Raw genomic sequence first — 22,034 nt, 5'->3', positions numbered from 1 at the left:
TTATACATTTATCTCTTAAAAATACTGCGGTTGTTACATTTCAGACCCGATGTATGAAATAATTATGAGATGACAGAATGTTAATGCCTAACTTACTATAAGAGTTTTATCTACAGCAAACGTTTTCTAATATATTACTGTGCGGTTATTATCTTAATATTGATCCAATGTCTGTACTAGATTAAGAAAAAAGTTCATAACATATGAATGCTGATCTAAATACTGCTGCCCAGCTGATATTTTTTTCTTGTAGTCCTGTGGAAGCGGTGAACTGAATGACTCGCCATACTACAAATACAGAAATACATTATAGAACCGATACTGCAACACATTAAAAAAAAGTCAGTACTATATTTCAAGATTTTTCTTACCCTTTCGCTCAGACAGATTAAAAACTACAATCATCACATTAACACCGGTAATTTCGGAGAAACTAGGCTGAGTGTATCGCTACATGTTTTTGATACTAATACAACAAGTCGTTCATTTATTAAAATCAGTGCTTGATTTCAGCCATGAAAGAAAAAAACCGCAAATATCAGACCCCTTTGCGTAGAGCGTAATGACACAAATACGGCTTCTGCCACATGGCTTCAAATCTCAATGCGGCAAGGATAGAGAAGTGCGCAGCCTGTGTGTACCGCGTGTTTATAATTTAAGCGCTGCCGCTCACGGAGCTCCAGTGTGGGCTGTAATAATCGTATCGCAGCGAAGCTTGGTAGTTACGCTAATGCGTTAATGTGGAACCCATTTACGCTGGAAAAAATTAGTTCCAGTTTTGGCCACCAGGTGCAAATCTAGCGCTATGAATGCAAGAAACATATACAGAAATGTTCCCATATATAATGAATTCGCGACGGAACGTGAACAGAAAAGGTCAAACAAGTGACAAAGTCATAATGCTGATTTTCCTATTAAACATCTTGCATCAAAACAGTGGTTTCCACAAAGTTGTGCTCTTCCAAAGCAGTGATCACATATGGTACAAGGTCTCGATAACTTGCAGACGTCACGGCACACCTGACCGGACGTCTCGGTGCATTCTCTTCATAGAAGGACGGACCGAGAATAATCGTGCCTGTGAATCCACACCACACAATCACATAAGGCAAGTGCAGTGGCTCTTCGTGCACAGCAAGAGATTTAACGGTACCCCAAAGTCGGCAGTCCTGTGTATTCAAAGCACTCTGTAATGTAAAACGTGTCTTGTCGCTCCATAAAATATTTCCTGGTCACATGTCATCAATGCCGCCTGAAATCGTAGTGAGCACTTTCTCAGATAATTATTTTGAACAACCATCACTTGACCTCTTAGTAACAAATAATCCTGACCGGAAAGGGGGAATCATGAGATTTACGGGGATTAGCGACCACAAGGTTGTTGTAACTGGACCGAATACCGTAACATCAAAACCCACGAAAAGTAAACGCAAAATTCATCTATCTAAAAAAGCAGACAAACATTCACTTGACACCTCTCTAAGAGACAGTCTCCACTACTTCTAGTATGATAATGTAAGCGTAAACCTGATATGATTTAAATTCAAAGAAATATTATCAACAGCTCTATACCAAATAAATTAATAAGAAATGATAGTGATCCCACATGGCACATAAAACTGGTCAGAACACTGTTACAGGAGCAACGAAATAAGCATGCCAGATTTGAAAGAACGAAAGTCCCCCAAGATTGGCGAAATTTTACAGAAGCTCGAAATTTAGCACGAACTCCAATGCGAGGCGCTTTTAATAGTTTCCACAACGAACTCTCTCGAAATCTGGCAAAAAAACCTAAAGAGATTTTGGTAGTATGTAAAGTACGCCAGCGGCAAAACTGCGGCAGCGGTAAAACTGCGCTAACAATGGTGGTGATGTCGATGACAGTAAAATGTTACTAAAGCACGGTTTTCCGGAATTTCTTCGCAAAAGAAGACGAAGTAAATATAATCCAGAACTCGAATCAAGAACAACTGTCAACATGAGTCACTTGGAAGTAGATATCCTCGGTGTAGCGAAGCAGCTTAAAACACTTTATAAAGGCAAGACTTCCGTTCCAAATTGTACATCCCTCAGGTTCCTTTCAGAATATATTAATACGACAGCTCCATTCTTAGCAATCATATAAAATCTCTCACTCGTAAAAAGATCCGTGCCCAAAGACTGGAAAGTTCCACAAGTCATACCAATACCCAAGAAATGAACTCCGCCGGATACAGACCCATATCACTAATGTCGTTTTACAGTAGGATTTTGAGACATATATCATGCTCAAACGGAAACGATTTATTGATGAATAGCCAACAGGGCAATGTCGTTCTTGTGAAACACAACTAGCTTTTTATTCTCACGAAGTAATGAATACTGTCGACAGGGGACGTCAAAACTGATTCCATATGCTTAGATTTACAAAAGGCTTTTGACAAGCGAGTTCTAATTGCGTGCCAGTAGAGTATCGTCTCCGTTGCTTGACTGGATTCGTGATTTTCTGTCATAAAGGTCACAGTTGGCGATAACTGACGGAAAGTCACCGAGTAAAACAGAAGTAATATCTGGCGTTTCCCAAGGAAGTGTTGCCTTCCTGATCTACGTAAACGATTTGGGAGAAAATCTGAACAACACTCTTAGATTTTTTGTATATGATGCTTTCATTTGCCGAGTGAGATTAGCTGAGCGGTCTAAAGGCGCTGCTGTTACGGACTGTGCGGCTGGTCCAGACGGAGGTTCGAGTCCTCCCTCGGGCATGGGTGTGTGTGTTTGTCCTTAGGATAATTTAGGTTAAGTAGTGCGTAAACTTAGGGCCTGATGACCTTAACAGTTAAGTCCCATCAGATTTCACACAAATTTGAACATTTTTGAACATTTGATGCTTTCATTTATTGTCTTGTAAAATCATCAGATGATCAAAACGAATCGCAAAATGATTTAGACATGATACACGTATAGTGTAAAAGTGGCAATTGACTGTAAATAATGAAAGGTGTGGAGTCACCCACATGAATACTAAAAGGAATTCGTTAAATGTCGGGTACACGATAAATCACACAAATCTAAAGGCTGTAAACACAACTAAATACTAAGCGATTACAATTATGAATAACTTACTTTGCGGGGAAAGCAAACCAAGGACTGCGGTTTATTGGCAGAACACTTATAAAACGTAGCAGTTCTACCAAAGCGACTGCTTACATTGCGCTTTCCCGCCATCTTCTGTAGTACTGTTGTGCATTATGGGATCCGCATCAGATAGGATTGAAGGAGGACATCGAAAAAATTCGTACAAGGGCAGCTCGTTTTGTATTATCGCGAAATAGTGGAGAGAGTGCCACGGATATGACACACGAATTGGGGTGGCAGACATTACAACAAAGGCGTTTTTAACTATGGAGGAACTTCTCATGAAATTTAGATCACCAACTTCCTCCTCAGAATGTTGGCGCCCGCCTACACAGGGAGAAATGACCATCGTAATAAAATAAGGGAAATCAGAGCTCACACGGAAAGATTTAAGTGTTCGTTTTTCCCGTGCGCTGTTCGAGAGTGGAAAGTTAGCGAATTAGCTTGAACCTAGTTCGATGAAACTCTGTCAGGCACTTAATTGGTGAATTGCAGAGTAATCTTGTAGATGTAGATGAACTTCGATTCGTGTCGGTAACCTAAGAGCAAATTCAGAATGTTCCCGCAGATCGAGAGGTTTCAGTTGCTGCACCGTCTGTTCCTTGTTCGGGTACCAGTCTATTGAAGACCGCGAAACTTTCCGCAGCGTTCACTATGTGATGGATACTGCAGAAGCAGTCGCACTAGCCCGGACACGTGCTGCATTGTCAGTTAGAGCAACAGCTACCTCGTCACTAACTCCTGCTGGTATAGGTGCCACAATAAGCTCACTCGCGTTTTCGAATTTCATTATAATCTTCTTATCCATTTAACGACATCGCGCTTCTCTTCAGGCCTTCCAGTCGCTGATACTCTCTCAATGCAGCACTGTAATTGTTGCCGTTCATATAAAACACTTCCCCTAACCGAGCCCGGTCTCTCTTCTCAGTAACCATACTGTTCACTCACGTTATTGGTTGTCAAATGACAGCGTGGATGTCATATGGTCGTACAACCAGTGTAGAGCGCTAAATTTGCATCTGGTGACCAAAACTGGAACAGATTTTTTCCAGGGTAAATTAATGCATTGGCATATATAGCAAATTTCGCTGTCATACGATAATTACGGCCCACACTGGTAACCCGTGAGTAGCTGCGCATTAATTATAAACACCCCGTACGGTACCTAAGATAGTAGTCGTCAAAGCTTTCCGCTAAAGAGCCAAAACCGAAGTCGTGGGACAGCACATCGGACCGCATATGTACAGATTTTGTTATTAATTGGTAACATACATAAATTAGCATGTTGTGAGCCCCGAACAGACTTTAGTAATGATCGTTGAAAGTCGGCAACATTCGGTACACCGGTTCTCTGTTTCAGAATGCTGCAATCCTCAGCGTCATCGAGGTCATTACGCGGCTGTGTTGTCTGTGTGAGCTGATGATACATTGATTAATAACAGTAGTTATATTTATATTTACCTGCATTGTGCAATATGGGGCATGATCACAAATATTTATAAAATGTTTTGAATGTCGATTTCCTCCAACTCATTGCACTGTATTACAACAGCCTTAATTAGTGTAATGTTCCTTGCTTCAAATAAGTATCGTATTTGAAGATGACTGCCTCTGAACGCGTCAAAAATTACGTTATAGCAGCTGAACGCTATGTGTCACGCACGCCCGTGAGCTGTCAGTGCTGGAAGACAAACATTGAAACATTCCTTTTTGTCACATCGTCTAAGCCCGCATAGATCCCGAGTGAAAGCGCTAGATATTTGAAGCTTGTGACTGATTCCAAGGACTGATCGTCGATCGCTTAGTCAAACGCCCACAGCCAGCTCATACTCACCAGAAATATCTTCGAATACCACAACGTAAACATGTAAACAAGTCTTTAACACAGCTGCACCCGATCACAGAAATCTACATCTACATTTATACTCCGCAAGCCACCCAACGGTGTGTGGCGGAGGGCACTTCACGTGCCACTGTCATTACCTCTCTTTCCTGTTCCAGTCGTGTATGGTTCGCGGGAAGAACGACTGCCGGAAAGCCTCCGTGCGTGCTGGAATCCCTCTAATTTTACATTCGTGATCTCCTCGGGAGGTATAAGTAGGGGGAAGCAATATATTCGATACCTCATCCAGAAGCGCATACCTAAACAGATGCTCCTCCAGCCTAAGACAACAAGACATCTGTTCAGTTCCATCTCGAAACGGGTGCCACTGTCCCATTAACCACAGCGATGGGTACTCCTCCCATCAAACCTAATGCACAGCGGCTCCGTTGTTACAACGAGCAAAATACTCCTCTCGGACGCGTTAGCGAACTGGACGCAGTATATATATTCGCAAGTGACAGATCACGATGAAGTGCCTCAATGCATAATCATTCTTTTATTAGAACACAGAACATTTTCATTGGGTCAGCCACGATTAAATATTATACGTACATTCAGACAGACACAGCCGGCCGATGTAGCTGCGCGGTTCTAGGCGCTTCAGTCCGGAACCGCGCTGCTGCTACGGTCGCAGGTTCGAATCCTGCCCCGGGTATGGATGCGTGTGATGTCCTTAGGTTAGTTAGGTTTAAGTAGTTCTAAGTCTAGGGGACTGATGACCTCATATGTTAAATCCCATAGTGCTTAGAGCCATTGGAACCATTTTAGAACAAACACACACAGTAACACAATGCATATATATTGTTATTGTATCTCCTCCTTACTTGTGTCCACAGTGCTGCAATAGTTTATAAACTAATATATTTTTCCATCTGGTTTGTTTTTAAATATATTTTTTCGGCCTAGTATGTCATTCCCAAGTGACAGATCATTATGAATTGCCTCAATGTATAATATGTAAACGTGGCTGACTCAATAAAAGTGTCCTAATAAAAGGATGACCATGCACTGCGGCACTTAATAGTGATCTGTCACTTGGAAATGGAGTCGAAATCGCTATCGGGAATAAATACATTTAAAAAGCAGTCCACTTGGAAAGTTGTCATTTATAAAGTACAAAATAATCTCGTGCCGTGTCTTCTTTTTTTCTTGTCGCTTCAAAAAATGGTTCAAATGGCTCTAAGCACTGTGGGACTTAACATCTGGGGTCATCAGTCCCCTAGACTTAGAACTACTTAAACCTAACTAACCTAAGGACATCACACACATCCATGCCCGAGGCAGGATTCGAACGTGCGGCCGCAGCAGCCGCGTGGTTCCAGACTGAAGCGCCTAGCACCGCTCGGCCACCGCGGCCGGCTCTTGTGGCTTCTACCTGAACATTTTTGTCTCCAATGGTTTCCAAACCTTCAGTTTTCATATCGTTGGCAAAGTCCATAATAGTTCGCCGCGCATTACCTTCGACATCATAGAGGCGTTGAGTGACGAATATTCTTTTCACTTTCACGTCGGCATGGGTTGTGCAAATGATCATATTGCAAACATCACGCTCCAATGAACGGCGGCGCTTGATTTGTATCGCTCTCTCCCTGTTTCTGCCACCGTCCGCGACCCCTTCAGGCAAGAACTTGGCGGTCTCGAGCGGCAACAACTTCTGATGTCGGTCTAAGGGAGTCGGTAGGCGACGCCTCTACATATAATGAAGAACCCTAACGGCAAACTTGGCCTCTGCGGTGATTTCAAGTCCACTATCGACGCTCAATCTGTGATCGATCGTACCCAATCCTTCCTTCAAAAGACCTTCTGATCAAACTCGCAGACGGGTGCTTGTTTTCCAAAACGCATGTGGCCGATGTACGCCTCCAGCTTACACTAAATTTTGAAACAAAAAACAAATACACACAGAGTGTATTCAATTCTGTATGCAAATAGATTCACACCAAAAATTGATATAGCACATGAGCAGCAGTCAGTGAACAGAGTGGAATGCTCCAAATTTTCTGGTATACATATTAATGAAACTTGAACTGAAAAAGCATGTTACCTTGTTTCCCAAACAACTAAGTCCAGAAACTTTTGCTCTTTTTATAATTAACCTCCTGACATGTTTTCATATTTCCGGTCAATAACGATGTATGGAATAATTTTCTGGGGTAACTCCTATCAGAAAGAAAGCACTGATTGCACAAAAGCGAGCAGTAAGAATAATATGTGGCGTTCGTCCAGAGACGTCATGTAGTTACTCCCTCTTCAAGAAGCTAGGTATCTTAATTGCGCCGTCAAAGTATTTATATTCGCTAATGAAATTCGAAATTCGTCATAAAGGATCCGTCACAATTTGAGAACAACAATGAGATCCACACTTACAACACTGGACGCATAAATGACCTTTATTACCCATTACTGAAGTTGTCATTGCATAAGAAAGGAGAAGAAACTCAAAATGTTGCAACAAAAAGCTTTGATCGTTTGCCCAATAACATAAAATTCCTGACAGGTAGCAAACATATTTTGAAATCTAACCTAAAATCTTTTCTCCTGGACAACTCCTTCAATTTCTTGTACGAGTTTCTATTTACAAACTGGTAGACTGAAAAAAGGGGGATAGAAAGGGCTTGTTTTTAAGTGTTGCTTGAGTAGAACTAAAAAAATAAGGTACTCATTTACACATAGCCTGTAAGCTGACTCATTCCACATAATTTCCATAAAAGAATCATTCAAATGAACTATGGAACATGTAACCAACTAATTAATTACGTAACTCTCTAAATTGCAATAAGTGGCGCGCATGCAATCACTGCTTGCAGCACCATGTCGTCACTCAAAAGTATCTCTTCTATTGAATGGGTCCTTCAGATCTTCGTGTCAGTCAACGGCCGGTCATTTGCCTGTGCTGAATTCTCTTCCTTTTGCCATACTACTGGAATTGATCATATTTTCCCACCACCCTTCTCCCCAGCCTCCACCGGCGAAGCAGAACACTTAACACACACCTTCAACAAACACCTTGAGAAAGTAATGTCCATAGACACCAACAAAGAGGACGTCATGATGCGATTCCTGTCTTCGTACTGAACCACTCCAATGAGTGGATGTCCGAAGAGGATGCCATAATAGAGGAAATTCCTTTCTTCGTATTGAACCACTCCAATTCTCGGTCAGTCCAAGACCAAAATACCCATATCCACCACCTATGCTCCTTCTTACATCTTTAGCCTCCCACGACATATCCATCAGTTCGGTCAGCCTGGGGATTGCCAGTGTGGGTCCACACCTTTGGCCAGATGCCGGAGTAAGTACTAGGCGCAAGGAGTAAAATGCTTTTGGAGCTAAACACGAACCAGCGAATCAGCTTTGCCCCCGCAGTTCACCCTATCCTCTGGACTGAGACCAGTCTCCCACTTCGCTTCCATAGTATAATCTTAGATTTCGTCCTGTAATATCTTCATTTAAAGACGTCCCCCCACTCCCGTTATTCTTCAACAGACATCGGGGAAGCCATGGATGTGGAACCTCTGCCTTTCTTACTACTGTTGTCCCCAGTCACCGCTCCCATCTTCAGGATGTGCACTCAGCACAGAAAAGTCACAGAGGAGTCTGCCAGACGTCAAGACTCTTCCAGTCAGAGCCTTTTGTAAAGCTACTTGGCCAGCAGTGGTGGCCGAGCGGTTTTAGGCGCTACAGTCTGGAACCGCGCGACCGCTACGGTCGCAGGTTCGAATCCTGCCTCGGGCATGCATGTGTGTGATGTCCTTAGGTTAGTTAGGTTTAAGTAGTTCTAGGTTCTATGGGACTGATGACCTCAGATGTTAAGTCCCATAGTGCTCAGAGCCATTTGAACCATTAAAAAGCTACCCGTCACCACCTCCGCCTTCCCGGTGTGCTGTCACCGCCAACATCACTGCCATCGGCCAGGACATTTTCGATTAAACCACCCTAATTGCATTCTCGCCTGACTAGGCATCGACTCAGTCACTGATAAGGGCATAGCACAAACGCTGACACACTGTGGCCTGCGCTATGAGGCAATTGTCTTATATCCAACCGTGCCCTCGACTACAATGTATGGCCAGTTTATAGGGACCAGAACCGGCCGTCCAAGAACACTTCGGATATTTCAGCACCTAGCGATAGCGCGAGAATCTGTCGTGAAACCCTGCCTTCAGTGGGCTGGGATTTCTACATTAGATGACATTCCTATTGCTTAGAACGGATTTGCGTTTAATCCCTGGACATTCTGGCTTAATTATCATGTTCTGTTTTGGACTCTAGTTTACTCTGACCCGGCATAGATAAATTACGAACTGTTATTGTTGTTGTACTCATCATCATCATCATCATCATTTAAGACTGATTATGCCTTTCAGCGTTCAGTCTGGGGCATAGCCCCCTTATAAAATTCCTCCATGATCACCTAATCAGTGCTAACGTTGGTGCCTCCTCTGATGTTAAACCTATTACTTCAAAATCATTCTTAATCGAATCCAGGTACCCTCCTCTGATGTTAAACCTATTACTTCAAAATCATTCTTAACCGAATCCAGGTACCCTCTACTGCTGAACCCATGAGTCTCTTGGGTAACCTTACTTCTCCCATGCGTGTAACATGACCCCACCATCTAAGCCTGTTCCCCCTGACTGCTACATCTATAGAGTTCATTCCCAGTTTTTCTTTGATTTCCTCATTGTGGACACCCTCCTGCCATTGTTCCCATCTACTAGTACCTGCAATCATCCTAGCTACTTTCATATCCGTAACCTCAACCTTGTTGATAAGGTAACCTGAATCCACCCAGCTTTCGCTCCCATACAACAAAGTTGGTCGAAAGATTGAACGGTGCACAGATAACTTAGTCTTGGTACTGACTTCCTTCTTGCAGAAGAGAGTAGATCATAGCTGAGCGCTCACTGCATTAGCTTTGCTACACCTCGCTTCCAGTTCTTTCACTATGTTGCCATCCTGTGAGAATATGCATCCTAAGTACTTGAAACCGTCCACCTGTTCTAACTTTGTTCCTCCTATTTGGCACTCAATCCGTTTATATTTCTTTCCCACTGCCATTACTTTCGTTTTGGAGATGCTAATCTTCATACCATAGTCCTTACATTTCTGATCTAGTTCTGAAATATTACTTTGCAAACTTTCAATCGAATCTGCCATCACAACTAAGTCATCCGCATATGCAAGACTGCTTATTTTGTGTTGACATATCTTAACCCCACCCAGCCAGTCTATTGTTTTCAACATATGATCCATAAATAATATGAACAACAGTGGAGACAGGTTGCAGCCTTGTCTTACCCCTGAAACTACTCTGAACCATGAACTCAATTTACCGTCAACTCTAACTGCTGCCTGACTATCCATGCAAAGACCTTTAATTGCTTGCAAAAGTTTGCCTCCTATTCCATAATCTCGTAGAACAGACAATAACTTCCTCCTAGGAACCCGGTCATATGTCTTTTCTAGATCTATAAAGCATAGATACAGTTCCCTGTTCCACTCATAACACTTTTCCATTATTTGCCGTAAGCTAAAGATCTGGTCCTGACAACCTCTAAGAGGCCTAAACCCACACTGATTTTCATCCAATTGGTCCTCAACTAATACTCGCACTTTCCTTTCAACAATACCTGAGAAGATTTTACCCACAACGCTAATTAAAGAGATACCTCTGTAGTTGTTACAATCTTTTCTGTTTCCATGTTTAAAGATTGGTGTGATTACTGCTTTTGTCCAGTCTGATGGAACCTGTCCCGACTCCCAGGCCATTTCAATTATCCTGTGTAGCCATTTAAGACCTGACATTCCACTGTATTTGATGAGTTTCGACTTAATTTCATCCACCCCAGCTGCTTTATTGCACTGCAATCTATTGACCATTTTCTCCATTTCCTCAAATGTGATCCTATTTCCATCATCATTCCAATCCCATTCTACCTCGAAATCTGAAACATTACTGATCGTATTTTCACCTACATTGAGAAACTCTTAAAAATATTCCCTCCATCTGCCCAAGGCATCCACAGGATTCACCAGCAGTTTTCCTGATATGTCCAAAATACTTGTCATTTCCTTCTTACCTCCCTTTCGAAGACTGCTAATTACACTCCAGAATGGTTTTCCAGCAGCTTGACCCATGGTCTCCAACCTGTTTCCAAAGTCTTCCCAAGATTTCTTCTTGGATGCTGCAATTATCTATTTGGCTTTGTTTCTTTCTTCAACATAACTTTCTCTGTCTACCTGAGATCTAGTATGTAGCCATTTTTGATACGCCTTCTTTTTCCTTTTACAGGCTGCCTTGACTGTGTCATTCCACCAAGCTGTTTGCTTCATCCTACTTTTACACACTATTGTTCCAAGACATTCTTTAGCCACTTCTAGTACTGTGTCCCTGTACCTTGTCCATTCCTTTTCCAATGACTGTAATTGACTACATTCAACTAACTGGTACCTTCCTGAGATCCCTGTTATGTACTTGTGCCTGATTTCCTTATCCTGAAGTTTCTCCACTCTTATCCTCCTACATGTGGACCTGACCTCCTGCACTTTCGGCCTCACAATCCCAATTTCACTGCAGATTAAATAATGATCAGTGTCATCAAAGAATCCCCTGAATACACGTGTGTCCCTGACAGCCTTCCTGAATTCCTGAGCTATTATTATATAGTCGATGACAGATCTGGTTCCCCTGCCTTCCCAAGTATATCGGTGAATGTTCTTATGTTTAAAAAAGGAGTTTGTGATTACGAAGCCCATACTGGCACAGAAATCCAAGAGTTGTTTGCCGTTCCTGTTGGCCTCCATATCCTCTCCAAATTTACCTATAACCTTTTCATACCCTTCTGTTCGATTTCCAATCCTGGCGTTAAAATCACCCATGAGCAGAACACTGTCCTTGTCCTTTACTCTAACAGCTACATCACTGAGTGCCTCATAAAAACTATCCCTCTTATCTTGATCTGTCCCTTCACAATGCGAATATACTGACACAATTTTCTTGCTAGACACTGCCAAATCTATCCACATCAGTCGTTCGTTTACATACCTTATTGCAACTACCCTGGGTTCCATTTCTTTCCTGATGTAAAGCCCCATTGTGCTATTCCTGCTTTGACTCCTGACACGTAGACCTTGTATTCTCCCACTTCCTCTTCTTTCTCACCCCTTACCCGAATGTCACTAACAGCTAAGACGTCCAGCCCCATCTTACTTGCAGCCTCTGCCAGCTCTACCTTCTTTCCAGAGTAGCCCCCATTGATATTAATAGCTCCCCATCTCATTACCATTTGTTTGCCAAGTCGTATCTTAGGAGTCCCTGGTGTCAGTTAGAGGTGGGACTCCGTCACCTCCAAAGTTCCGAGGCATTTTGCTCTGATTGTTGCCAGCATCATATTTAAAGTACCAGGGAAGCAGGTTGCTAGCCTTACTTGCCCCGAGTCCCATTGGGTTTTACCTCTAACGGTTGAGGGACTAACCAGTGGATTTGGTAGTCTTTGCCGCATGAGCACAAAGGTGACCACGACTCAGAATATGTCCGAGATGCCCAGCCTTATTCCAAAGTGACTGGTATCCCGACTGTCGGGACCACTTACTTGGCCACTCATACGTTGCCCGTGGTTCATGAACTAGGACATGACTACAGGAATCCACACCATGAACCACCATGTTGTACTGTGACTATTATTTCAACGCGATGAATAAATTAGCGTCTTAGTCAATTTCAGTGTCGAATACTTTAGTCACTACATTTGAACTCAGGATATATCATAGTACTCTGCCACTAATAGGTACGAGTGATATAGATTGGTAGTACTGCGGATCATTTCTATTTCACAGATGAAATGTTGTTCTCTCTTAATCACGGAGAACACATCTCTGCTCAAGAGGTCTACGGCAAATTGTAGACAACAGTGAAAATAATTCATCACTTTAGGAATTTGAGCTGCTTTCAACTATCACTAATACTGATTACCATACTACTCTTCTTAGCAGCTGTTCAGTGATGACCACATTTCTCCATTTTTGTTTGCGAAAGAACATTTGAAGAAGGAATTCAAGGCTTTGATTTTTGTTTTACTGTTTTCAGACGTCTCAGGTATCTTGCTCCCAAGATCTTTCACGCAACCCCACAAGCAGAACTCAAGAGGATCATATCAGATAAATTACCTGTCCACAAAACAAGATTTTCTCTACCTGTGTATCTTTCATTGGACTTCTGACGGAGGTTTCCACGAGCAAGGAAGGCGGGAGGGCGAGGAGGCGCAAACTGAGTTGGCCTCCATCATGTTGGCAAGTCATCGGCAGTATTCTAGTGGAGTTTCACGTTCCAACAACTTGCGCTGTACATCTATATTTGGTCGATTTTGCCCACCCTACAATTCATACCCTACAGTGTAATAAATCAGTTTATTACACTGTATTCCGTTAACTGAGTTGTCTCACAACATGTTTGGATTCGTAACGTTCGTCTCTGGTGTTTCACTTGTTACATTTTCTCTTTTTCACAGAAACATCCTGAACAGTTTCTATCTGCAGCTCTTCATCACCCCAAACACAAGAAGTCTCCAGTTCATTTACTTTTGCAGGTTAAATAAATTCCAAAAGTACGCATATCTCAAAGTTGTGTTGCGAAATAGATCCTCCATGAGCTCTGTGAGCCTCAGTGCATTTTAATTTTGGAAGATCTCCAAGCATCTGTCATATTAGTGAGTTTTGGTGTAGTCTCTCTATGGTAACGTCTTTGTTGGATTCATTGCGACTGATAGGAGCTAATATGGAAAAGCAGATAAGTCTGTGGTCATTTCAACCCATTTTTAATGAAAACCTAATACTTCGAACAAACTGACGTGGGTTATCCTCTGTGATCTGTAGCTATCTTCCATATCCTTTCTTCTTCCACATCCATTTGCATTCGTTTCGTAGTGACTCACCTGCCCCTTCAAATTCACTAGTTCTCTTGAAGAACATGAGACTCGATACAAAAGAATTTACACTGAAATTTTAACAATTTGTTTAAAGGGCCTGAGAAATAATTTGGAAGTGGACAAGAAACTTTATTTATCTGAATGGTGAGGGAGAAGTCTAGTAGTATGCTAAGCTTTAACTTCATGAAGAAGACCGACATTGAAACATAATTCGACGAATAACACGACATCTGAGAATGTTAGGACCGTTCATCCATTTTCTTTGGAGCAGATCGTAGAAAGTCGAATTTGTAGAACAGACCTGTTGACTCTGGCGGTTTTCGGCCGAGGCCTGGCGGCAGTCTTGTCCCTGTCGATGCTGAAGCGGCCAACGGCTGCGTGGGCGTTGGGAAGCGCCGGCTGCGCGGCTGCAGGGGGCGGGGGAGTTTCCGCGTCCATCTCAGGAGTCCGCACTGGAGGACTCTGCAAAAACAACAACAACCCTGTCTACAGCTGATCATCAAAACCAAAGGGGACCTTCGGTAGTCAGCGCTGCCTCTACTGTGGAAAATATTGGTAATGGACACCATTACAACAGACAGAAGCAGAAAAACATTCATTTTATATCGCTCTACTATGATGATTTCGTGATCGACATAAACTCAGCCAGACACTATATTAGTCAACCTCTTAAGGGGGAACACTGGTCGCTTTGTAGCGCTATCGATACTATCGAACAGGTACGAGGCAGTCGTGTCACCCATCACAGCTGAAGTAAGTCATGGCAGTGAAGATGTGGGTGAGGTATGTGCCAGACTGCTGTATGGAATCAGAGCAGTAAGGTACTTGGAGACATGACAGAATGGCAGAAAGCAGCTGTCGTTTTTGGACCTGCCCATTACAGCACTGAAAAAAGTTGCCCAGTTTGTTGGTATATCAACGCAGACTGTCGATCGTGTCTACAAGGAAAGGTGTACCACTAGCAGCCACGTAATAAGGAGCAAGAACATTACTCGCACAAAGAAAGACACAGACCTGAAACGAGAATTTCTTTGACATCCGACATGGATTACTGCTGTCCGTAAATGCAGGCCCATTTCAACCATTTACCTAGCGAACACTGCGAAGCGAGCTGCGTGCCATAGACATTTGAGGTCAGGTACTGTGCAAAAGGCCTATTCTCACAGAAACACATAAATATCCACGTCTTCAATTGGCTAACCACAGAAACTGGTCAGTAGCTGACTGGAGGCGTGCTGTGGAGATCGACGAGTCGATATTTTGCTTTTTTTAAAACATGATGCTAGGCGTCGACTACACTGACGGTCCAAATAGTTCAGTCTGGAGGTGTTTCTCGTGCCATGACTTGGCCTACTCTTTCAGATATCTGTGAAAATTATCTAGGACATTTATTTCAACTTTCTCAGTAACAAGTTTCTTTCTTCTACAATTTCATAATAAGTATCCCGTAGACAGTCCCATCTTCTGAGACGACACCAACCAGCTCGCATACAATCCTGGTCTGTCGACAGCTCAGGTGCCTATCGCACCTCGACTGGTCCACTAAATCACCCGAGCCTAGGCCCATAGAAAATATCTTTAACTATGTGGAACAGCTGGTGAAACGTAGGAATCAACGTCCCCGCAACTTGGTAGCTCTGCAGCATCTAACAATCATTGAGTGGCTTCAGCTCTATGTGGTATATCTGAAGAAACCTGTTGGCTCTCTTTGTCTTCGAACTGAGGTCAGTCTCATTCCTAGAGACGGTGTTGCACTGCAGTGTCATGTCTCCTGGGAATGACAAATTTTTTATCCGGTGCGTTTATTATGTTTCGTCGGCTTATATATAGACCATGATGGCAGCAACAGTAGTGGTGAAGAGGATAGGATCAAAGTTGTGTGGATGCTGAGGCAGGGGCTCACTAGAGTGCTGTATGACAAACAAATGCCTATACACTCAAAGCCAATATATACAAGACAGCCATTTGGGCCATTGCAATGTATGGAATTGAGAGATGGTCAGTAGCAGTGCCCAATGAAGGATAATGCAGTACTCCCTACTTTATCATGCTACCAACTAATATACCCATTATAGATTTTTATTTCTCCAATTCTGGAGCAAATAAGGAGAAGATGTGTTTACTGGCGTGAATACATTCACTGGATAGCAAGTTCTACTGTGGTCAAGGCTACCTAAATACTGGAAAGTAATGGAACATGTCCACCTAGTCAAGCTGTGATTGGAGAACACGTTAAGTATATGATGATTGTTTCGCTATGCACAGGCGACACAACACCGTAACAGATGTGCCACTCCAGATCCAAAGAATTGGATCTTGATAAAATAGGATGAAGACATACCCTGAGCACAGTGTGATTAGCTAATCGCTACCATTAGAACTAGACCCACCATAGACTGTCAAGCATGTCAAAGCATGGTCACAAAGAAAGCTTTCAGCTGCAGTATTTCTCCAACAAATAAGCCAGTGTTGACTTCCATGACGAAGTATATAGTGATAAAGTCTTTTTTAGCTGATGCAGCCAATGATGTTGCGACACGTTCCGTTCAAATGATCTTCCAACACTAACAGTGGAAATAAGAAAAACTGAAAAACAAAGAAAACTCTGTGTGCAACTGCATGTCCGCTCCTTCTCAGATACAATGCATATAAAGTCTTTAAATAGTTGTGTGATATTGCACCAGTAACTTGCTGAAAAATCACACATACCACCTAAAAAATTAGAAAATGAAATGGAGATCTATGTTATTAAATATAGCCAGTTGAAGATAAAGTAATGATGAAGCATCACGGAACTACAAGGGAAGGACTCAATCAAATGATGATAGGCTTTTTGTTGCGTCCGTGGCTTGTGATGTAGGTACTGATTTAGCTCATGATCCATTGAAAAATGTGACAGTCCAGTCCATTCGAGACAGTCACAAACTAGTTTTCATAGACCCTACATCTCTCCCTGATAGGATCAATATGGTTGCAGCATCAGCTTCACACAGGCCTACAATGAGCTAAGGGATACGTGGGCCAGTAAGCAATGCAGTTCTGTAGCTAGACACTACAATAATGCTGGCGTAGTACTGTGTAGCATAGTGGTCTATGGTTGAAAGAAGCAGAGAAGATAGCAGTAAGCAGTTATTGTCAGAATATAAGGGTCTGCTTAATCCTCATTGGTCTTTACCAGTGACCCCAGTGACACAGTACAGAATCCCAACTGTAATGAACTGCCCATGTACCGTAAATTTTACCACATACCACATTACCTGCAGCCAGTGATGGATGAATTTATTAACCGGCAACTACGAGATGGTATTATAGAGAAAAGTACAGTCCCCGAGAACTGCCAGTGGAAATTATCCTGAAGAAAATGCAGATGGGATAAAGGCATATAGCTTTTGTTGCGACTATCGGTACGTCAATAAGTGCTTATTTATAGATTATCCTACCTCAAGTGTAACAGAAACTTCGGATAATCTGGAGAAATGCAGGTATTTTTTACTTTTCATCTGTGCAGTGGTTATCATCAGTTGGAGGTGGCACCAGAGGATCGCCAAAGGGCAGAATTTATGGTTGCGTCATGAGATTATCACTGTTGGCATATGCTGCTTGAACTGAAAAACGCACCAGGTACATTTCAGCACCTCTTAACTGGGGTAGTGCTGGATTGAAGCTAGACAATGAACAGTGTATTTAGATGACGGAATCGCCTTTATGAAGAATTTGGAAGAGCATATATTGTGGGTAAAGTTACACATGGCGCACCTAACACTTGGTTTAGATAACTTCGTGACAGAAGAAGTACAGTATTTAGGGCATGTAGTTAGTCATGAGGGAGTCCAGGTCGATACCTGTATAATAAAAGCTCTACAGGATTTTCGAGCACAGCATATGGAAAGAAGTTGCAATCCTCCTTGGACCTGCTGAATTACAGTCGGAAGTTTGTACCAAAATTTGTAGCACTATAGCCACTGACTCATCCATTGAAGAAAAAAGTAAAGTTCCACTGGTCAGTCGAGTGGGAATACGCATTCAGTCATTTGAGAGAATTATTAAAACCTGGACCTATATTAGTTTTCCCAAATTATGAGAAGGAATTTGTGTTATCATGTGACACAAGCACGTATGCACAAGGCCGTGTATAAAGTCAGGGAATGGAGAGGGCAGGACGTCATCTACACCTCACTATAGTTGAACAGAGCAGAAAAATACTACCCGAGAACAGAGAAAGAGATGGTTCAGATGGTTCAAATGGCTCTGAGCACTATGGGACTTAACTACTGAGGTCATCAGTCCCCTAGAACTTAGAACTACTTAAACCTAACTAACCTAAGGACATCACACGCATCCATGCCCAAGGCAGGATTCGAACCTGCGACCGTAGCGGTCACGCGGTTCCAAACTGACGCGCTTAGAACCGCACGGCCACACCGGCCGGCGAAAGAGATACTGAGTCTCATATACAACATATTTTTGATGTTATCTGTTTGGGAGAAACTTCAAGATCATAACGAATCATGCAGGACTGAGATGGCTGTTAGCTTTAAACGATCCATCGACCTGGTTAATGTAATGGGCATTGAAACTCAATCATTTAGAGTTTTTGGTAATTCATCGACCTGCTAACTCTCACAGAAATGCCAATGGCCTGAGTCGGAACTTATGTGCAGTACGATGAGTAGGTTCCAGTTCCATAGTGGCAGGAGGTGCAAGCTGCTTATGAAGACTACAAGGCACAATTTATTGTGCACAATCGAGAGTGATGTATACAAATGAAACTCGGACCTTGTATTATGGTATCAGCTACAATGCGAAATAAAGTGCTAAAACAGGTGCATGATCATGTATTAGCAGGACATGAAGGCTGTAGACCAACAGAATGATGTGGTTCAAGTGGTTCAGATGGCTCTAAGCACTATGGGACTTAACATCGGAGGTCATCAGTACCCTAGGCTTAGAACTACTTAAACCTAACTAACCTAAAGACATCACACACATTCATGCACGAGGCAGGATTCGAACTTGCGACCGTAGCAGCAGCGCGGTTCCGGACTGAAGTGCCTAGAGCCGCTCGGCCACAGCGGCCGGCAGAATGATGTGTGAACAAATAATAGTGGTGGCAAACATGTAAGCAGGATGTAAAACAATATATAAAAGCCGGCCGCGGTGTCCGAGCGGTTCTAGGCGCTTCAGTCCGTAACCGCGCGACTGCAACGGTAGCGGGTTCAAATCCTTCCTCAGGCATGGATGTGTGTGTTGTCCCTAGGTTAGTTAGGTTTAAGAAGTTCTAAGCTCTAGGGGACAGATAACCTCAGATGTTAAGTCCCATAGTGCTCAGAGCCATTTCAGCCAATATATAAAAACTGTTTACCATTTGTGCAATGAACCAAATTACGTCACCAATGTAGTCTGCCACAGAGTTTACTGGAGGCCAACAAACTATTTCAGATGTTCGGTTTGTGTATCTTAGGTACTTTTGGACAGATGCCAGCAAGGAATTGGTAAGTGTAAACGATAACAAAACCATTTCTCACGCATTGTAGAAATGATAGCTATTCCAAGACAACAAGTTGACACAGTGAGACAAGCCAAGGATAATAGCTGGGTATTAAAGGTTGGTACTCAAGAGATTTTGACTATGGACGAAGTTACTCAGTTGATATTAGAACTGATGAAGCAATTTGGTCATTTATTATGAGTTCGATAACTAAGAACACATGCACTACACCCACAAGGAAATGGTAGAATCGAACCTGGTTACAGGATGCTAGGGAAGATGTCGAGTCACTCTCTCAAGAATCAATCATTACAATGACTGGGATGTGCTATTACCTGATGTAGTTGCAGTGCGTAATTCAAAAATTCAAAAGAGTACAGATCGATCATTTTATGAGGTACAGCTCAATATTTGTTATGTTGTGTAGCGTAGGTTCATTTCTTTGACCATTATATTTTACAAAAATAGATGTAATGAAATTTTGCAAGTGCCCACACCAATGTAAGTAAATGTTTGCAATGCGTTTGTTAAGTTGTTAACCAAAGTGAGTTTTATGAAGTATTTTATAGTAAATATTCTGAGTGCTTAATAGCAAAAACGATCTTACGGGCCGGCCGGAGTGACCGAGCGGTTAAAGGGGCTACAGTCTGGAACCGCACGACCACTACGGTCGCAGGTTCGAATTCTGCCTCGGGCATGGCTGTGTGTGATGTCCTTAGGTTAGTTAGGTTTAAGTAGTTCTAAGTTCTAGGGGACTTATGACCACAGCAGTTGAGTCCCATAGTGCTCAGAGCCATGTTTTTGATCTTACGGGGCTCTTGGAAAATACAGCATTAAATTCACTTTAGGAATATTTGAAACTGCCTTAATATATTTCGATTTTGCTCTGAATTCAGAGCAGTGGCTAAAGAAGAAGCCAAATATTTATGTTTGAATTCACTACTATCCATTTTACTTGAAAAAAGCATCTTTTTTGAATATCGATGACTCTGAAGTATTGAACAGGTTTAAAACAGATTACGGTGGTAGAAATGCGGATCTATAAAATCTATGAAAAACTTCAGTATATGACAAAGAATGGCTTGATGTCCGCTGTTCCAGCCCCCCCCCCCCCCCCCCCCTCCAATCCCTCCAGCACACTCGCGGACAGGCACAGTTAATATAGGCTACCCCGCAGACAGCCCAATTTCACATGTGTGAGCCTTTTGACCACCCTTATATGCAGCAGGTCTGTCACGGCAGTAAGCTGCATAAGGGACGGCCCGGCTGTCAGACTGCCCCTACGCCAGCTGTTTTTTTGTCTACTTGTGACCGCAGGCAGGAACTTGGCCAGATTTAATAGTTTCCTGATTTGCTTATTGGATTTAGTATTCTTCCGCTAATATCAGTAAGCGTTTTTTGACGACATTAACGACTTTACAGAGGATTAGGACCCCTGGGTGTAGAGAAGGAACTGTGCGAGAACTTGGAATTGTCAGATGTAATTGAGAAACTGATGTATAAGGAAGTATGTTTGAGAACACAGACAAAAATTTTATACCGGGTGATCAAAAAATCAGTATAAATTTGAAAATTTAATAAACCACGGAATAATGTAGATAGATGACACACATGCTTGGAATGACATGGGGTTTTATTAGAACTAAAAAAAACAAACTGTGGTGTCACCGCCAGGCACCACACTTGCTAGGTGGTAGCCTCTAAATCGGCCGCGGTCCGTTAGTATACGTCGGACCCGCGTGTTGCTACTATCAGTGATTGTAGACCGAGCGCCGCCACACGGCAGGTCTGGAGAGACTTCCTAGCACTCGCCCCAGTAGTACAACCGACTTTGCTAGCGATGATTCACTGACAAAATACGCTCTCATTTGCCGAGACGATAGTTAGCATAGCCTTCAGCTACGTCATTTGCTACGACTTAGCAAGGCACCATTACCAGTTACTATTGAGATTATGAATAATGTACCGTCAAGAGCGACGTTCATCATTAATGGATTAAAGTTAAACGTCCGTTTTTCTAAAGTCGAATTTCCTTGTCCTGTTCCAGACCTCACGCCAGCCTGCGTGAGCTAAAACGCGTGCCTTTCGGCTTCCTCTAGTACCGAGTGTTGGCTCTCCTGCCAACCCACAACACAAACAATGTTCATAAAATGTCCGACAGATGGCGCTGGACAGCAAAACGTCAGTGACATCGCATGACAATCGTGTATAAAAGGAGCTGTCATGATAGAGAGAATCAGATGCGCCAGCAGACGCAGCATGTTGACGTTATCTGAAAAGGAGCCTTTACTGAAGCTGTATTATCAGAATGGGGAATGTGCAGCGTTACGATCCTATCGCCATAGGAAGGGGATTCGCACGCGTAAAGGTCCGTTGACAAATGCAGCTGTGTAGCGAGAACGATTTCGAAGTTCGAAACCATTTAGACGATAGACCCCGTAGTGGCCGACCGAGCACAAGGCGTAATGCTGCTAAGACAGTTCAGGAAGGTATGGAGACTGTAGCGGGTTTGTCTATGCACGGGGAAGTCAGCGCTCGTGCACTCGCAAGTCACACCGGCATTCCATACCTACTGTTTGGTTGGCACTGAGGTGTACCCTCCGATGCTATCCGTACAAA

The 22,034-nt window shown here is 42.8% G+C and overlaps 1 protein-coding gene across 1 annotated transcript in view; it reads right to left on the bottom strand.

Annotated features, from left to right (window-relative positions):
• The window catches only part of LOC124565314, a 313,140-nt gene that overhangs the window by 5,793 nt on the left and 285,313 nt on the right, over window positions 1-22,034 (bottom strand). The window contains exons 18-19 of the mRNA XM_047131016.1: window positions 14,229-14,389; window positions 13,934-13,995 (exon numbers count right to left, since the gene is read on the bottom strand). Of these exons, the coding sequence (XP_046986972.1) occupies window positions 13,934-13,995; window positions 14,229-14,389 (223 nt within the window). The remainder of the gene's footprint in view (window positions 1-13,933; window positions 13,996-14,228; window positions 14,390-22,034) is intronic.

Source organism: Schistocerca americana, chromosome 1, assembly GCF_021461395.2.
Source record: "Schistocerca americana isolate TAMUIC-IGC-003095 chromosome 1, iqSchAmer2.1, whole genome shotgun sequence".
In the NCBI taxonomy this organism is placed as follows: Eukaryota; Metazoa; Arthropoda; class Insecta; order Orthoptera; family Acrididae; genus Schistocerca; species Schistocerca americana.
Note: the sequence above shows the minus strand (reverse complement) of the source record. Positions and strands in the feature narration are given on the sequence as shown.